Here is an 18,699-nt window from a genome sequence, read left to right as displayed (position 1 = left end):
CATCTTCCGGTAATTACTGAGCAGATCAGCCTGCATAACGTCCCTTGCATGTCCTAAGATCTCCTTTTTCCACTTTGTAGAATATGTCTTTACAGCTTTCTCTAAATATCTTTGTCCCATTAAACATACAGTCATCTCTGGATCTCTGTTTATCCTAACAGGATTTCTGTCTCTCTTGTTGGATGTGTCTCTACAACTGTCCCATTCTCTATGTTCTGGTTTTCAGGTCTTTACAACTGTTTTGAATCTCTTTATTCCATTTTAGAGGATGTTTTGAGCTGTCTTTGGATCTGTTTATCCAACTTAACAAGACATTTCCTAACAGTCAGTCTTGATTTAGAGAACTGTTTCTAGGTCCATTCGTCCAGGATAACATGTTCTGACAGTCATCTCACTTTCTGTTCTGCTATATGGGACATGTCCCAACAATCATCTTTAGATCCATCCATTTCAGATCTTTTTGTCCTGTTTATGCCAGCCAGTACCTGATCTTAGTCTATCCCTGTGTTTGTTTCCATATCCCTCCATCCCTAAAGCTATCTTGTTCTCTCTCTTTTGATTCCCAGGACTTGTCTTTACTGTTTATATATTTATAGATCTCCTGTCCAGATTTCGCTGTCCTGCTTTACTGGGAATGTCCCTACAGTTGTATCTACTGTATGTTCTGCTTAACAGGCCATGTCTCTGCAACCATCACTAGTTCGCTGTGTCCTACTTTATAGGACATGTCCCTAGTCATCTATCAGTCTCTAATTTTAAAAGACGTCTTTACAGATGGCTCTAGACATATCTGTCCGGCTTAACAGTGACAAAATAAAGACACCTTGACCTGGAGATATCATTATTTTCAATGGCAGCATGCTGGTTTTATTTAATTGCTTTAACGTTACTCGTCACTTGCAATAATGGCTAATACCGCTTCTCCTAATTCCACTTTTTAACCTCAGGTTCGACTTTAGTCGAAGTCGTTAGTTTTGGTCTTAGCAATAGAGGACGCATAATACACTGATTTCATGGTGGTCACATGCACTTGATTCTAATTTTGTTCTCCATGTTACTCTATGTATTCTGTCTGTCTGTGTTCAGATCCCAGTGTTTCCACACCAGCTGATAAGCGGAGCAGGAAGCCATCTACCCCGACCACAGAGAGTGAGTTTCCAAAATATGTACTTCCTTTTTTATATCCCAATATGGAGTGGCGTGGGAGATGTGAACCTTTCCCACTGCAGCACACACACACACACACACACACACACACACACACACACACACACACACACACACACACACTCACACACACTACTATGTTGCTTGTATCATTTATAGACTATCACTAGGGATATATCACTGAGAATAATTGTTTTTTAAATTACTTTGTTAGGTCCACAAGTTAAAGAAAAGTTTGACAGTTGTGTTTAGCATTTTTTATATATATAAAAAATATGCTTAAAATTTGAACATTTTTTGTTGTTTTTTAAACTGCTTACATACTAAATCTTTACTTGTCACAAAATTTCTGAAAGCTGACACAGAAGCACACAATAAATCTGCAAAACCATACACTAATTATCACCCTTCTTTCAATTTCATAAAACACTTTGTGCAAAACAAAACACACAGTTCACTATGTAGCACACAAAAATCTAACAGTTTTAATATTTGAGGCATTTTGCATTTTGTGTGTGCAGTTCATGGACTCAATGGTGTGTAAAGCTTTGAAAAAAGAGGCAAAGGTTTTGAAAATGATGTAAGCAGTTGAAAAACTGTAAAAACTCAAACAAACAAAGACATCCGTCTGCATGTTGCCTCTTTCATAATTATCTGCAGATTCAGGGAACGATGAAAACTGTAGTGAACAGAATAAAATTTCAGACCGGACTATTATTATTATTATTTTTTTGCATAGCCCAGAGGTTGTAATATATTATAGTATAGTATAGCATAGACTAGCATACTATAAAACAACCTCTCTGTAGGAGGTCAATCTTCACTATTAAACCAGTTGTTCACATCTCACACTCTTCATCAGAGGAGATGTTTGACAAGGCTGCTGGAGACTGCTGCCAATGTCTGATTTTACATTTTAAACAAACTCAACAATTAAGAAAGAGGCAGACAAAAATGGAGAGTGAACAAAGGCTTGCTTTAGAGATATGTTTCTGACAGTAGTGAGAAAGAGAGAGATCATGACTCTTACTGCATGACTGCTTGGCAAAACCCGCTTTGGATTTCCATGTATGGGCTGGATCAAGACTCTTACTCCGCGAGGAGTGTTGTATGAGTTTTCTAACATCAGTGTTTTTAACATACCTAACATTCTTCAGTCTTGTCTTGTAAAGGTTTTTATATACTAGAGAGTCTACTTTTTGCCTTCTCTCAGCAGGCTGTTATGTTTTGCACTGTATGTCTTGAACTTTATCTTCAGAAGTGGATAAAACCGTTGATTTGTGCACTCATCTCTTAAGAGACATGTATCATATGCCTCAGGGATATTAATGAATGTTTACTCTTTAAAGAATGAAGTGAGGCTTTCTCTATGAAGAAAAAGTTTTGGGCTGTAACAAGCACTGCAGTCAAATCTTTCATGATCATTTGTGGGCGTTTATTTGGCTGACAATCTTGAGTGAGTGGTAATGCACCTGCTGACCATCTAATGCTTCAAATCAGCTCCTTACAACATTTCATTTTGATTTATATTCTGCTGTACACACGCATGTCTGTGGAGACAGGACACAGGAACACAGATGATTAGCCCTAGTTTCCAAGCTTCCAATTATCAATTTTATGTCACAGAGTCAGTCTTTATGAGGTAGTGACTCATGTTTGATGCTTTATTTTTAGAGAGGTATTTTACTTATTAATTATATATATATATATATATATATATATATATATATATATATATATATATAAAACATGCCATAGTTTTATGTGTATCTTTTGCTGAGAATAAACAAGCTAGCAATTGATGGCTGAGGCTGACAGTAGAAGGTTCCCAGTGATTTTGTATCAAGTGAAGGTTAGGCAGGTCCTCCACCGAAGAGGTTACATTCGGTCATTGAGTTGTTTGCAGTCATGGAAAATCTGTGAATAAAAATCGTGAAGCTATAAAAATAAGCAGTGGTGTCATGGATAATGGAAAACTCTAACCTCCAAGTACCTCTGAATCGCTGGTGGATTGGAGTCCTTATTGTGCTATGTTCCTCTGTAATAATGGCTTAGTTCGGTTTTCTATGTTATTAGTGGTGCTTGCAAGCTTCATTGTTACCATTACACAGAAATTGGTTATTTGAAACCAACTCATCCCACTAAGTATGTGCTACCATTGATTTGAATGTTCAAATCCTTTGGCATGTGTAACCCCTCTCTCCCGGGTCCTTACTGCCACACCTCGTTCTTGCTCCGAGTGGGCCTCGAACCCTGGTCTCTGGCATGGGAAGTGGACGCACTAATAAGGAGGCTAAATGACTGTAGCCACTAGTGTCAGTCGCTAATGCATCTCTTGAGATCAGGGGTGTTAGGTTTACCCGCACAGCACCTACTCACCGCCCCCCTCCCAAACCTCACTCCCATCTGGGTCACGGCACCAATGCAACTGTTCTACTATGTCAGATTTTATACCTTTAACTAAAAGTTCTTATTTTTATTATGTGTCACCATACATCACCATATATATGTTTGAGTGAATACAGTGGATTCACTGTGGGTTTCTTTCTTTTAGTCTGTCTGCTTATTTTCAGCAGTGGTTGACAGTGTGAAGTGGTGTTATATTGGATGATTTGTTGAAGCAGAAAAGGGCAGAGATTATCTATTTCTCTAAGTGTCTTGACTTTGTCAGGCCTTTAAACAGATATGTTTGATCCTGTGGCCTCAGACAATGTAGACTAAACATTATGAAACATAATATAGCGGGATGCTGTTGCCCTGTGTGTGTCGTTTCAGTGGTATCCTAAAGCATTTGCTCTGACTTTGCCTTTACTCACTGACTCTGTATTGGTCTAATAAACCTGTGATTTACATTTATGCCTAACCACAAAGCTTACTGGATTTTGTTGGATCTTTATGTTAACTGTTAAGGTTTGACTGGGCATTTTGAATATGATATCTTATGTTCCCAATGATCTAGATCCAACTGCCAAATTCAGCCTAATTTGTAAATGTTGCCATTTGTTGGTCTTGAGCAGTTTAAAGATTATGACAATAATGCTTAGCACAGAGAATAAAGTATGTGAGAAACATATTTGACATTAAGATTACCTGCTACCATGTACAATGACTTATATTCAGTTAATTTGTTTATTAGCTTACCAACATAACATTACTATAAGCTTTTGCATGCAGAATATGTAAGGAACATCATCTTTTTTGCATATTTACTGCTTTGAGTGGGTAGACTACATTTTTTATCTGATGTGAATGACAACAAGGAAATTAATGATTTAGGTAGGTTTTAGGTATGTTTATTAGGCTGTATAGTTTTAAGGTCACATCTAAAGTGTTCTCATGAATTGTATTTATTTCATTATTTTATTTGGTCCACTGGAATTTTTTGGGAAGTATCTGATAGCTTTGTTGGCTGAACACCCAGTACAAAAGTTCAATCAATTGAAAGGGCTGTACTTCCCATTCTTGTATCCTTATTTTCATGTCAGAGTGTTTACACCAAATGAGTAGTTTAAATGGTGTATTCAGTTACCAATGCTGATTTGTTTATTTGTTGAATGTTTACATGAAGTAGTACTGTTAACCACTTAGTATTGCTTCCCTTTCTGTAGACACAAAACACTAACGATTTGAGAGTGAGTCATTAGATAACTTCAGCGTTTTTAAATATTTAGCCCTAGTCCAATCTAGTCTAATCTTTTTAGTAATTTGGACAAACATTTGGACAAACACCGAAATGTATGAACATACTGTAATGACAGCATAAATAAATAAATAAATAAATTAATATATATATATATATATATATATATATATATATATATATATTGACACAAACACACATTTATTGTATATGGTAAGGTCAAATGATTATTCGCGATTAATCAAATCCAAAATAAAAGTTTTTGTTTACATAATTTATGAGTGTGTACTGCATATATTTCTTATGTGTATATATATATATATATATATATATAAATACAAACATATGCATGTATATATTTAAGAAAACATTTATGTTTATATATTCATTATATTTATATTTAAAATAAAATATAATAATATAAATATATAAATGTATATACATGTAAATATTTTCTAAATATATATAGTATACTTTATGTGTGTGTATTTATGTATACATAATGAATAAACACAATACACACAGATTTCCAATGCCTTTACATAATATATATATATATATATATATATATATATATATATATTATGTAAAGGCATTGGATATCTGCAGATTTTACTATATTTGTGCTACAATTGATTTATTCTGAAAGTACTATATGATTAACTCCATTATTTCTGTTTATAAGTTAGGGTTAGGCTTAGCTCGAGGTCTGTTTTGCCCACATTTTAGAGATTCAGGTGAAAGCTCACTGAAAGGCCATTTTGAGCCAGAAACAAAAATAGCTTTGTGTTGGAAAGAGGATGTTTTCATTTCCACGGCTAGAGAGAAGGGATGGCTTCTCAGAGAGGGATGAGATTGGAATGTCTTACAACTGACAGAAAAAACTCCTCCGAAGTTTGACATCGCTGCAGATCAGAATAGCTTAATTGCCACCGCTGCAGCTCTAGGCTTGTGTTTATTGGCTTTGCCATCACATTGTTTCATGACAGCGATCAGATGTCAAATAAATAGTGCCAAAAGCTATTTCCTGGATTCTAGTTGGAGATATTTTTAGTATGACCAAAAAAGGCAAAGAGCAAAGAACCTTAGCAGCTGATCTCTCCTAGAACATCCAGAAAAAAACATCTCTCCTTTCCTCTCATTCTGCCCTCCCTTCTTCAAGTTTTCTAAATGTGAGAGTGCATGTTGTCTCAGATACTCTATGAGTAGATCTACTGGTCAGTGTTAACATTTGTGTGTGTGCGATTTGAAACTGAAGGTATATCAAATGGAAAATAATTTAAGATAAAGTACCATCAGCTGGTCAACATCATGATTACGGCATTTCATATAAATCCCCATATCTGACTTGCATGGCCGTAGCCAGCTATGAGGTCACCGAGGTCCGGACCTCTGTAAATTTTTCATGTTCGAAAATAACATTTGTTCTCTGATTGACTAATTTGCTGCTAAACTTCTCATATGAAGGTATACTTATATAATTAATGTATAATTCAGAATGTTTAGTGTCCGTGGTATGAAAATGATCGCTGTGAGACGCTTCCTAAGTGAACGAGTCTTCAGAGAGTTGTGAGCGAAGCATGAGACGCAGCCTCTGTGTTGCCAGATCCAGCTATTATAAGCGTTTTTGACTTGTTTTCCCGCTAAATTTAACACTTTAAAAAGTTAATAAAGTAGAAAGTTGTGGTTTAGGGTCAGCGATAACTTTATCTTATATAATTTCCAAAATATTTGAAATAATTTCGGTTAATTTTATTTATTTATAGGTTTCTGTTTATTTTAATAGCAACATCTGGCAACATAGCATCGCCGCCATTAGTCTGGTAAATTAGTTATCAAAAAAGGCAGCGGCTATTTACTCTAAGTGCAAATATCTATAGATTCTATTTATACTATGTTAAAATAGCAGGATTTTCTGCTATTTACACTACTCACTGCAAATAGTGGCAATTATCTGCACCTCAGTATTGTAGTACATTATAAAACAGAATGCAATAATAACTAATTGAGTGTAAATGTAATGGATGCCACCTTATTGGGACAATAAAGCCCTCCCTACACCTACCCTTTATTTTTCATTGAAAATAAATGCTTTTCTGATGTGATTTGACATTTGAAAAGGGAGAAAAAAAATTGCCAAAAGGCGAATTCGAACCCGGATCAAACTTTGATGCAATAAATAGGGTATGATTTAAAAATTAGTATCCCTCCAAAAGCATTTACATTTCTGTCTCTTTTCAAGTGTTATATAATTAGTTGTATTTATTGGAGTTATTATAGAAACCTCCTGGACTTCACTAATTTTCAAAGCCTGGCTACGGCCATGCTGACTTGTGATGCAGCCTGGAATTAATATGACATGTTTGTTTGTTTGTTTACACCAGAGCACTTGATTTGTTGGGTAGTTCACAATCACTTCTCTGGACTGAGGTTGTATGTCGAGCTTATTTTCTTTGTTAACTGTGATGTGATAATCTGATCTGTGTTTATTTCTTCTGTTATTCACTTCAGATGAGGCCAGAATAAAGAAACCCACACCCAAAACGCTTCCTAAACAAGGTAAGGTCAAATCAATCACGGTCTGCATGCTTTAAAGATACAATTCTGGGTTAAACTACTTTCAGTGTATTTTCTTCTTTTTTTTAAGAATTTTTTTTAGAAAACAAGACTCAATATCTTAAGTAATTTTGCTTCTCAAATAACATATTTAAGATTAAAGAATGTTCAGCTATTTATACTAAAACAACAAGACAAAAATTGCCAAATGTGAACATCATTTTTTTGCAATGTAAACCAAGTTACTGACAAAGATTGATTAGGATTGCAGAGTATGAGCAGAGGTTCCTCCATCAAAATGATGATTTAGATTGTGCATCTACAGTAAGAAGAATGTTTATGTTTAATGTTATTGAAACGTTTGATCCTGGAACAGTTTTAGCATTTAAGTATTTTTAGCATTTAGTTTCCCAGAAGTTTTTGTGCATTTAAAATTCCAAGCACATTTGATTTGATGTGCTTCAGGGGGAGCACAGGTGAACTTCTCATAGCAGCACATACTTTAAATCTCCCTTTATATTTTCTACAAATGCAGTCTGCTGTGGGGTTGTTCAATGCATTTCTAACTGCTGTGCAAGCAAATGGATCTTCATGAAACATAAACAGAGCCCAAGCTGTCTGTATAAGTGGCCTGTGTGTGTCAGGTGCTCCTCCTCAGATCCTGCAGTTTCCTGACGATATGAAGATCCTGGCGGGTCAGGAGGTCAGTCTGCTGTGTCAGTTCACTGGAGCTCAGCCCATCAGCTGCACCTGGCTCAAGTTCCGCAAACCAGTAAGAGTCCTTTCAACTTTTAACATGTGCAGAAACCCTGACCGAGAGAGAAACACTTCTGAATGCTCATGCTTATAAACACACAGATGCACATTCATTCACTGACTCACCAATCCGCTTTCAATGCTTTCAACATTCTGCTATTTCACAATGATCACACTAGTATACTCTAATGTTCAAAGTAGCCTATGTCTGCAACTGGCACCCGTGTATGTGTTGTTTATGCACACCTCTGCTCCTTCAGATTCAGGAAGGTCAGGGCATCTCGATCGTGAGCACAGACAGCAGCAGTCAGCTGACCATCACAGAAGGCCAGCAGGAGCACTGCGGCTGCTACACCATCGAGCTCAAGAACAGCTGCGGCGTGAGACAGGCCGCCCTCAACCTCACTATAGTAGGTAAGTGTGGACGCTAGTGAACACTGGGGGGAGGGGGATGAATTAGGGGTGGGATGCAATAGGGATTAATCACCCATGTTTTTGTAATTTCAGATGCATCTGAAAACACACAGTTGATATTACCAAAGAAGTTAAAGTAAATATGTTAGAAAACTGCACACTTTCAAGGACACTGATTTAATAGATGGGCGAAGTAAGAATGTAAGGTGCTCAGAACAACTCACAGGGATTGCACCCAGTTCAAAACAGCAGTCCAGAACAGTTGACTGAAGGCTTTTACAAATTTGCCTCGATGAAATACGGTGTTTGACAAAAATTAGCAAATGGAAAGAGAAAGTGTGATCTATTAGCTCTCTAGGTTATATAAAGCATATGATCAGAAAGACAGATGTTGTGCTGAAAGATGGACAATACACAACGTTCCAGCCCAGGATAAAGACATTATGTGCATTAAAAATGATTTGGGACAAGTATAATGTGATTTTCAGTGCTGTGGAATTTTAGTTTTAAAAGTATTGCATTACAATAATTAGATAGAGTTAATAATAAAGTTAATCCCTACAAAAGTAACTAATTGTATTACTTACAGTAGTTACTTTTTATGGAAAGTACTGTGTTGTTTTAATTTTGGGTTACTTTTTCTCATCTGGATTGGGCTTGCTCGTATGTCTTTAATATATATATATATATATATATATATAAATATATAGGTGTACCCTAGATGAGATTTGTTAGTAAACTATAGAAGCCTGTTTCCACCACTGAATAAAAAATTAAACAAGATAATTGTGACTTTTTAATCTCACAATTCTGACTTTCTTTTTTTCCTCACAATTATCAGTTCATAACTCACAATTTTGACTTTCTAAAGTGCAATTGCAACCATCATTAGCCAGAACTAGTCAATAAAAAATGCAGTGCAGACATTTAATATGTATTGCGTTTAAATAATCAAAAATCAATTTAGTTTACTGATAATTCAAGTTCGCAAATGATTGAAAATAAAATAAATTAAATTAAAACTAAATTTGTGTAAATATTTAGTGACAAAAATGACAGATTTTGACAGTTTTACAGATTCACATTAAGAAAGAATGTGTTAACAGGAATGCCATGCAAACATGCTAGTTTATATCATTTGAAACTAGCAGCTGAAAAGATCATCAGTTCAAAATAACAACATCTTCAAAGGAACAATATTTGGTAATAAGTACAGATACATTTAAAATGTACAAAGTCCAATAATAAAGTAAATACACTTCATTGTTGTCCACCACTTGCTGATTACAATGACAATCATTTCATAGAACGAGTTATGGCTAGAAATCTGAGCTGTACTGCCTGGCATTAATGGATTAGAAATGGTTTTGACATTTGACCTTAAACCTCGGCCTTAGTTTCAGGTGCATCTTTACAGACAAAATTGACAGTCCACTTATAGAAAGTCCACACGATGCTGGGCTGAAATGCTGGCTGCCAAGCAGTGCACATGTGGGTGAGCTGGCTACTTTAGTCAATTTTAGGATGCAATCCAGCTTCTGTCTTGGTCTTCCCAGATAAGCCCGACCCTCCTGCCCGTGTCCCGGCAGCCTCAGACATCCGTAAGTCCAGTCTCACACTGTCCTGGTACGGGCCGACATACGACGGGGGCAGCGCCGTCCAGACCTACAACCTGGAGATGTGGAGCTCTGTGGACATGAAGTGGACAGATCTGGCGTCCTGTAACAGCACCTCCTATAACGTGCAGAACCTGCTTCCAGACAGACAGTACAAGTTTCGAGTGAGAGCAGTCAATATTTATGGTGTGGGAGAGCCCAGCGCTGAGTCTGCGCCCGTGCAGGTGGGGCCGGAGGCCGAGGAGGGTGAGCGCCACCTACAGTATTACAGGAGTCACAAAGAATGGATTACAATCTTCACTCATTTAATCCCAAATTTTGCTCAGACATGAAAATATCAAAATGATTTGTCATTAGTAACCCCTAATGTCCACATTTAAATAAACTGAATAATTGTGAATTAACATATTAATACTAGACACCTTAACGATAACGTATCCAAAAATCTTTATTTTAACATACTTTACTAGCCTTTTGTTTTGGAGCTTCGATGCAGCCATCAACTGTTCAAGGTGCAAACAGGAAATAAACTGCTCTGGTCATGTGACAGTTTGCACTAACCATGTGACACTGCACATATTTAACACTTTATTTTTCCATACGGTCACTATTAAACTGGTTAACTTCAAATAAAAATAGGCTAATAAATAAAATGAAGTAAAATATAACATTTATATAAAACAAATGTGCTGTAATAAAATGCGGTTTCTTTTACAGAAAATAAAGATGAAGCGGAGCCCTCAGATGATGGTATGTGTCATCATGTTTGTGAAATGAAATCTTTGAAATCGTACGTGTCACGTTTCTGTGCTCTTTTTCTTTTTGTTTTTGTTTTTCTTCCCTTTCATTTAGATGAGACGGTGAGGTTGTACATATAACCAAACGTGTCGGATACACGGGGGGCATTGCACTGTAAATCTCAAACAATTGCATAGTTCAAATTATTTTCAAGTTTTTACTTTTAATAAATTGCTTAAACATAGGCATTTTTTTCAAATCATTTGACCTTATGAATATAAACAAATCTAATAATTACAAAAATTAACTACCTTATTTTTTTTTATCCCTGAATAATAATAATAATAATGTCAGGGGTATCTTTACAAAAGCACTGACATCATGTTGATGTGTATTTCTCTCAGAGAGGTCATGAAAGGCACACGTTTTTGCTTTAGTTTTGTGCTGTTAAAATGTGATATTTCATTCTGAATTATTACAGGAAGGTTTTTCAAATACCCTCATCAGCTGAGAAAAATAAGAGTTAAATATTGCAATTTGACAGATTATAGACAATCCAGAATGATAGGGATCCATTCCCTCTCTTCAGAGTCAGAGAAGGAGCCGGTTTACAGGAGTGTGACGATCAGGACAGACGTGAAGGTGAAGGACCTGTATGATGTGGAAGACAGACTGGGCACGTGAGTATGAAATAACATCAAATACTGACCTTATACCATTAAGGAAACAGTAATGACATTCTGCTGGCATCCTTCTACTTTTCGGTTGTCCTATGATCTGTCAAAAAAAAAAAAAACAGGTGTAAGAAGACAGGATCTGAAAGATTGCATTTTTTTCATTCTTCTTCCTTTCTCTCTTTCTTTAGAGGGAAATTCGGGACTGTTTTCAAACTGATAGAAAAATCCACAAAAAAGGTGTGGGCTGGGAAATTCATAAAAGCATATTCTTGCAAAGAAAAAGACAATGTCAGACAGGAAATTGCGATCATGAATGACCTGCGTCACCCAAAGCTTGTGCAGTGTGTCGATGCTTTCGAGGGAAAGACTGACATTGTTATGGTGCTGGAAATGTAAGTGTATATGTATTTAATGAGCTTTAATCTTAACTTAGTGAATGCAAATTGATTGTTTTCTAGTTCTTTGGCTTTCACCAGCTCATATCAAGCCTGTAAACAACAGCTCAAAAAAAGAATGTTATTATTTTAGTGATATAGCCGTTGAATTATTAGCATTATTGTGATTGTGTTTAAATACACATTTGTATGCATTTCTTTATACAACACAAATGTTTAAACAGAAATGATCAATTGCAATAGAAATTATTGTCAAGTAACAGTATGTCAGCCTGTCATGCAAAACACTGTTCTAATTCAATGTGTCACTTTTAGTAGACATTTGTTTAGAAGTGATTAGGAAGCGATTAAGTGTCTTGTTGGCTGGAGATCGGTAAGTGAAAAGTCAGTAAAATAAGAATTTGCTCTACATGTTCATTTGTGTCACTACAAAGCACATCATGCCATTTCGATTCCTGAACTTCCTAGGATGAACTGAAGTTTCAAGTTTCTAAATGAAGTCAAATAGCACATAAACAGAGTTTTGTCAAAGATGATTACATTTCTGTTTGAGGCTGTCAGTAGTTCACAGCTCATACTGTATGTGAATGTGTCTATGTGTTCCTCAGGGTCTCTGGAGGGGAGCTGTTTGAGAGGATCATAGACGAGGACTTTGAGCTGACGGAGAGAGAGGTGATCAAATACATGCTTCAGATTGTGGATGGAGTCAGTTTCATCCATAAGAAAGGCATCGTCCACCTGGATCTCAAACCTGAGAACATCATGTGTGTCAATAAGACCGGCAGCAAAATCAAACTCATTGACTTTGGACTGGCACGCAGACTGGGTCAGTAGAAAACCCTCATACTGTGTTTTTATAGAGTGTAAGAAAAGTGATGAGGATGTTGAAGATCTTGATGAAGGGGTTTATTGCAGCATAGCAGTGACAAAGTACATGTCGTACCTTGGGTTCAACGGAGTCAGAATGAAACCAGAACATCCTAACCTTTTAAAGATTTTCAGTTTACTACCCTTCATGTAAATGAAGTTGCTCCCGTTGTAACAGCTGTAGTCTGTATGTTAATTAAGTTCTGGCACCCCTTTGTCTGAGATGGTTCTCAGTGTCCCACACCTGTCCCAATCTAACAATTGGTCACCATTTGCTCATGATGTGATCATCCCAAATGGTCTACAAACAACATAACTGTTGACTTTCTTCTTCTCTATAATAATTAAGCCATCTTGGGAAATGAGCATGATCAAACATATTGTGGAGTGGAAGCTGGGTCGAGGCTGACTAGAATTTCTTACAAGGGTTTTAACATTTGGAAAATATCATTGAAAACATTTATTTATATATTTATTTCAAATTGAAGTTCTAACAACATGTATAGTTCTAAAGTGGAATGATGGAATTGTGGGTTGTCTTGTGTGCTTCGTCTGGCTGTAGAGAACGCTGGCTCTCTGAAAGTCCTGTTTGGCACTCCAGAGTTTGTGGCTCCTGAGGTCATCAATTATGAGGCCATCAGTTACGCCACAGACATGTGGAGTATAGGAGTCATCTGCTACATCCTGTGAGTACACAACCATTGTGAAGAGAAATTACCTTTATGACAATGACATCTGCAGACTTTATCCCATTTTCTATGCAATGCAATTTCTCATGCTTATTTTATGGTAAAATTCTGTGGAATAAATGCAGACATAAGCTGAGAGTACGACACTCCTATTGGTGACTGTTTTCAGACATTTAACTGCATTAACATGAATTGCAAAGATTATTAATTAAAATGTAATATAGTTTAAATTTATGCAAAATGCACTTAGCTGAACCTTAGAGTATTTTAATGACCCACTTAAGGACTCAAGTGCAACCCTATTTGTAATTTCATAATTACTTCTAATTTCTTTGAAATAGATTTAACGTTTTGTCAAATGTACTGACAGACATTCAAGGTAAACTAAAATATAATTTAATGTCATTTCTATAGAAATCTGGAGTTGCAATTATACATTTTAATTTAATTGACTTTACATATAATATCCTATATCACACTATAGTTATAATTATGTATAATTATATATACATTATAATCGAGCACTTTACATGTGCTTCAGTACGTTAGTCAACATTTTTTAAGGCACAACGACAGATTATTAAAACAATGATTTAAAATGTATTTTAAAAGTAAAACTTTCATTTGACTTTATTACAAAATGCGTTTAAAAAAATCTACTTAAATGAGTTAAGAAACATAGCCGTGCAGTTTACATTTATTATTTCATTATTATAATAATTTTCTGCAAGTACAGTATAATTTAGAATATTTCAATATCGATATTTCATTTTAGAAAATCTGATATATATTAAGTGCCATATATATTACTGTATGGTTTGTGTAGTTCTACGTATTTGTTCTTTGATTGTTTCTTGTTCTCTTTAGCGTCAGTGGTTTGTCTCCCTTCATGGGGGACAATGATAATGAGACGCTGTCTAACGTGACCTCAGCCACGTGGGACTTTGAGGACGAGGCGTTTGACGAGATCTCAGATGAGGCCAAAGACTTTATCAGTAACCTGCTGAAGAAAGACATGAGGTGAGTGCCTTCAGAAAATACTTGAAAAACAACAACATTAAAAAACACCTTTTGCTTTGTCCTTGAGTCATTTTGAACATCTGATTGAACCGATTCCTGCGTCTTGAGTCATGCATCTGTTCTCTCTGAGGTGCAACAGGAAGGTTCAGTTCTCTGTCAGAGGCCACACGTCTTCTTTTAACAGTTTCATCAGTGTCTTTTTCTCAGAGTGTAATTAACATGACACACAGTTACAGTGTGTGTGTGTGTGTGTGTGCAGAGCTCGCCTGAGCTGTGATCAGTGTTTCCAGCACCCCTGGCTCAAACAGGACACCACCAACATGGAGGTCAAGAAGCTTTCCAAAGAGAGGATGAAGAAATACATTCTGAGAAGAAAGTGGCAGGTCAGGAGCTAAACGATTGTCATCGTTCTTTTTTCTCCTTGTATCAGGCCTGTTGATGGTCTGGATAAAATGAGCTTCTCGCAGTGTGTTTCATACAGTGAGTTTTGTATATAAAGTCATAAGTGTTTTGCTCTCTCTTCTCCAGAAAACAGGGCATGCGGTTCGAGCCATCGGTCGACTGTCTAACATGGCATTGTTGGCGGGTGTTCATGCCAAAAAAGGCTCCCCCACTGAAGGTGCACAACGTTTCTGCCCTTGCATACAAGACTAATACTGACTCAGCCAGTGAATTGTTAACACAGTAAGCCCTTGTGATAGAGAAGTGTGCTTACTGAAAATACTGCATGTCAATCTTAAAATGTGTCAAATTGTGCAGATAATATAATATATAAATTAAATAGAAGACCACTTAAGCGTAGAGCATGTTTTTTTTTACTTAATATTGCTTAATATTGCTTTTAAAAAAGTGCCCTTTTAGTAAAATTTAGAATTTTAAAATATATTTGAAATGTATTTCATCATTTAACAGTTTGTTTATAAATGTGCAATCACGAATATATTTGAATGCATGACATACACATTTAAATTGAAATTACATTAAATTATATTTTAGTGTACCTTAAATGCTTATCCGTATACATTCAGCAAGGTGCTTTAACCATATAAGTAATTATGAGATAATAAAATATACCTAAATTCAACTTGAATAGGTCAAAAGAGCACACTGCATTTAATATACATTCTAAATAATTTACATTTAATTGTAAACATCATGCAATGAAGTGTCTAAAAACATTACAATTACATTACATTACATCCAATTCCCACTTAATTTCAAACTGTATTTTTTATTATTTTCGATTATTTCATTTTAAGCATGCTGAAATGTACCTCTATTTCACAGATGGAGATGAGATGTTTAACCTGGTTAGTGCTGTTAAAACTGCAGCTGACCTTAGAGAGTTATCATACTATATGTCTTGTATTAAAGTGGTGTTTTTGTGTGTCGAAAACAGAGGATAAACAGTTTTCTGCTGAATTGGTGGAGAAAACTCTAATGAAACCCATGTTCAGCTCTGTTATTAAAGACGTTGAGGTGGTGGAAGGCAGTGCTGCTCGGTTCGACTGCAAAATTGAAGGTGAAATAAATTGATAAGGTCTGGTGCATTGATTAAATGTGAATAACTGTGGTGTGAAATAAAATGCAAATGTTAAAGATGACTTTCCAATATGATAGACAGCTCACAGCCATTTTCCAGTTCTAGAAATATTATGAATAGCATTTAATTTAGAAAAAAAAAAAAAAAGAAAACTGTTGTACTTTTCCATTATATTTGGTGCCACTAGAGGCATAGACACGCTTCATCTTTAAGTGCACTACTTCTAAAATGTTTAGGTTGGTAAGATGTTTTAATGTTTTTTTTTATGCAATAAAAACAGTAGGATTATGAAGTAATATTACACTTGCAATAACTGTTTTCTTTGTGAATCTAAAATGTCATTTATTCCTGTGATCAAAACTGTATTTACAGCATCATTACTCCAGTCTTCAGTGTCAGACGATCCTACAGAAATCAGTACAATATGCTCCTCGAGAAACATTTCTGATTATTAATATCAATGTTGAAAACAGTTGTGCTGCTTAGTGTCTTTGAGGACACCTTCATGCAAAATAGCAGCAGTATTGTGTAACTAAATCCCTTTATCAGTTTTGATGTGTCTTTGCTAAATAAAATGTAAAATCTGCTTGGCATGCATGCATTTATTTATGTTTGAATATGTGTATTTTGTAATTGTTTGCTCTCAGGTTATCCTGACCCTGAGGTGGTGTGGTATAAGGATGACCAGCCCATTAAAGAGACGCGCCATTTTCAGATCGATTATGACGAAGATGGAAATTGCAGTCTTGTTATTTCTGAGGTCAGCGGTGATGATGATGCAAAGTACACCTGCAAGGCCATGAACAGCGTCGGGGAGGCCACCTGCACCGCCGAACTCATCGTGGAGGTGATGGGAGCAGAAGAGGAAGAGGAGGAGGAGTAGAAGGCAACCGCTTTGTCATGTCTCTCTTTTACACATGGTGCTTTTATTCTCACTATTTTTCAGACTTTCAGATGATGAGGACGATGAAGACCTCAGATTTCCTTCATTGCACTTTCAGTTGCTTCTTTATGTATTCATGCAACAGCCAAAGTCAGATAACGGATTTGTTTATCACATGACATCAATTTTACTTCACTTGTTCTTCATTGTCATTCCAACCAAGCTTTTCTAAACTCACATGTGTTTGTGTGATGACCATCGCTCGTGACTGTGTTGAGCTGAGCTGCACTTCCTGTCTTTGTTTAAGCACTGCAAACTCATGTTAGGTTGTGTGTTTTTGTTTGGAGACATTTTCCTCCTCTCACCATCTGTCACAGTAGCAGCACTCAGCAGATATTTGGAGACACATGTTTATTTTATTAGGAATGTCTGTAGATTATATTTCTTTTATATATATATATATACATGTTTGATTGCCTTGTAATGAGAACACTACAAATGTAGTTATTCACTTTTAAAGAATAAATTCTGATCACAAACATACTGTAAATTGTTGTTCTCACATAAAAAGTCATTTGAAAGTTTTTTTTTTTTTTTTTTCAAATGACTGAATGACAATCTAGTGCATCCTTGCTGCTTTTATACAACTAAGGAAAATATTAAAGGGCACAATTCATTAAAACATTATTTTACTAAACGGATTCCAAAATAAAGGAAGAGTGAAAATGTAACCGCATCATGTCCCACTGTTCACTAGATGGAGCTGTGGTCTTGTCTCGCGATATTTTAGACAAAAAAAACATTTGTGACCCTGGACCACAACCCCCCCCCCCCCCTTTTTTTTCTTTTTTAATTGAGATTCATATATATCAAACTGAATACATAAGCTTTCCATTGAAAATAAATTTAAATATTGAGAAAATTGCTTTTAAAGTTGTAAAAAAATAAATATAAAATAATAAATAAAAAATCTTAGCAATGCTAATAGTTTTGATATATTTACGGTATAAAATGTACAAAATGTCTTCATGGAACATGAGCTTTACTTAATATCCTAATGATTTTTGACATAAGAGAAAAATCAAGAATTTTGACCCATACAATGTATTGTTGGCTATTGCTACGAATAGACCAGTTCTACTTATATCTGGTTTTGTGATACAGGGTCACAATTGAAATTCTGCAACAGAGACGAGACTTTAAGCGAGTACTGGGAGAAGTAAACAACACAACATTTCAGGTCCCATTGTTGAGTTTACTTTGAAATAGAAGACTGAATGTGAATGAGTTCAGCTCCTTTCTGTGTGACAGCAAACATGGTTTACAATGAGGGATCATTTGTGTCCCTGTATGGACTATATGCACTTTAAGGACATTGCTTCCTTCATCTAGCTCACATAATAATTTTGCATCACCTGTTCTGGAACAGAAATTTTATTCTTCCTCCTTTATTTTTGGTTAAGTCCTTGTTTATAAGTTTATAAGTCCTTGTAGTGCCTTTAGACCTCTTAAGGGTCTAGGGTTTCAGCAGCTGTGGGCTGCCTGTGTCTCTTGTAGTCTGGTCTCTCCTGTACCACACATGGAGCTCGACAATGTGTCTGAACATACAGAAAGATTTTACTGTGTCAACGTGACTGAGCATTTAACCATACATTATCACATGACTCAATCATGGTGACTAGTGATGAAAGGATCATTGTAAAGACTTAAGTAAGTAGTTAGCAAACAGTGTAACCAT

General features: G+C 35.8%; 1 protein-coding gene across 1 annotated transcript in view; it reads left to right on the top strand.

Annotated features, from left to right (window-relative positions):
• The window catches only part of LOC132094845 (myosin light chain kinase, smooth muscle-like), a 105,192-nt gene extending 87,650 nt beyond the window's left edge, over positions 1–17,542 (top strand). The window contains exons 18-32 of the mRNA XM_059499475.1: positions 1,087–1,149; positions 7,319–7,366; positions 8,008–8,135; positions 8,380–8,533; positions 10,090–10,395; positions 10,867–10,899; positions 11,477–11,567; positions 11,753–11,956; positions 12,568–12,785; positions 13,389–13,512; positions 14,383–14,535; positions 14,795–14,918; positions 15,064–15,154; positions 15,935–16,057; positions 16,726–17,542. Coding sequence (XP_059355458.1) covers positions 1,087–1,149; positions 7,319–7,366; positions 8,008–8,135; positions 8,380–8,533; positions 10,090–10,395; positions 10,867–10,899; positions 11,477–11,567; positions 11,753–11,956; positions 12,568–12,785; positions 13,389–13,512; positions 14,383–14,535; positions 14,795–14,918; positions 15,064–15,154; positions 15,935–16,057; positions 16,726–16,961 — 2,096 coding nt within the window. The 3' untranslated portion in view covers positions 16,962–17,542. The remainder of the gene's footprint in view (positions 1–1,086; positions 1,150–7,318; positions 7,367–8,007; positions 8,136–8,379; positions 8,534–10,089; positions 10,396–10,866; positions 10,900–11,476; positions 11,568–11,752; positions 11,957–12,567; positions 12,786–13,388; positions 13,513–14,382; positions 14,536–14,794; positions 14,919–15,063; positions 15,155–15,934; positions 16,058–16,725) is intronic.
• The last annotated feature ends 1,157 nt before the right edge of the window (positions 17,543–18,699 follow it).

Source organism: Carassius carassius, chromosome 19 (genome assembly GCF_963082965.1).
Source record: "Carassius carassius chromosome 19, fCarCar2.1, whole genome shotgun sequence".
NCBI classification, from domain to species: Eukaryota; Metazoa; Chordata; class Actinopteri; order Cypriniformes; family Cyprinidae; genus Carassius; species Carassius carassius.
Note: the sequence above shows the minus strand (reverse complement) of the source record. Positions and strands in the feature narration are given on the sequence as shown.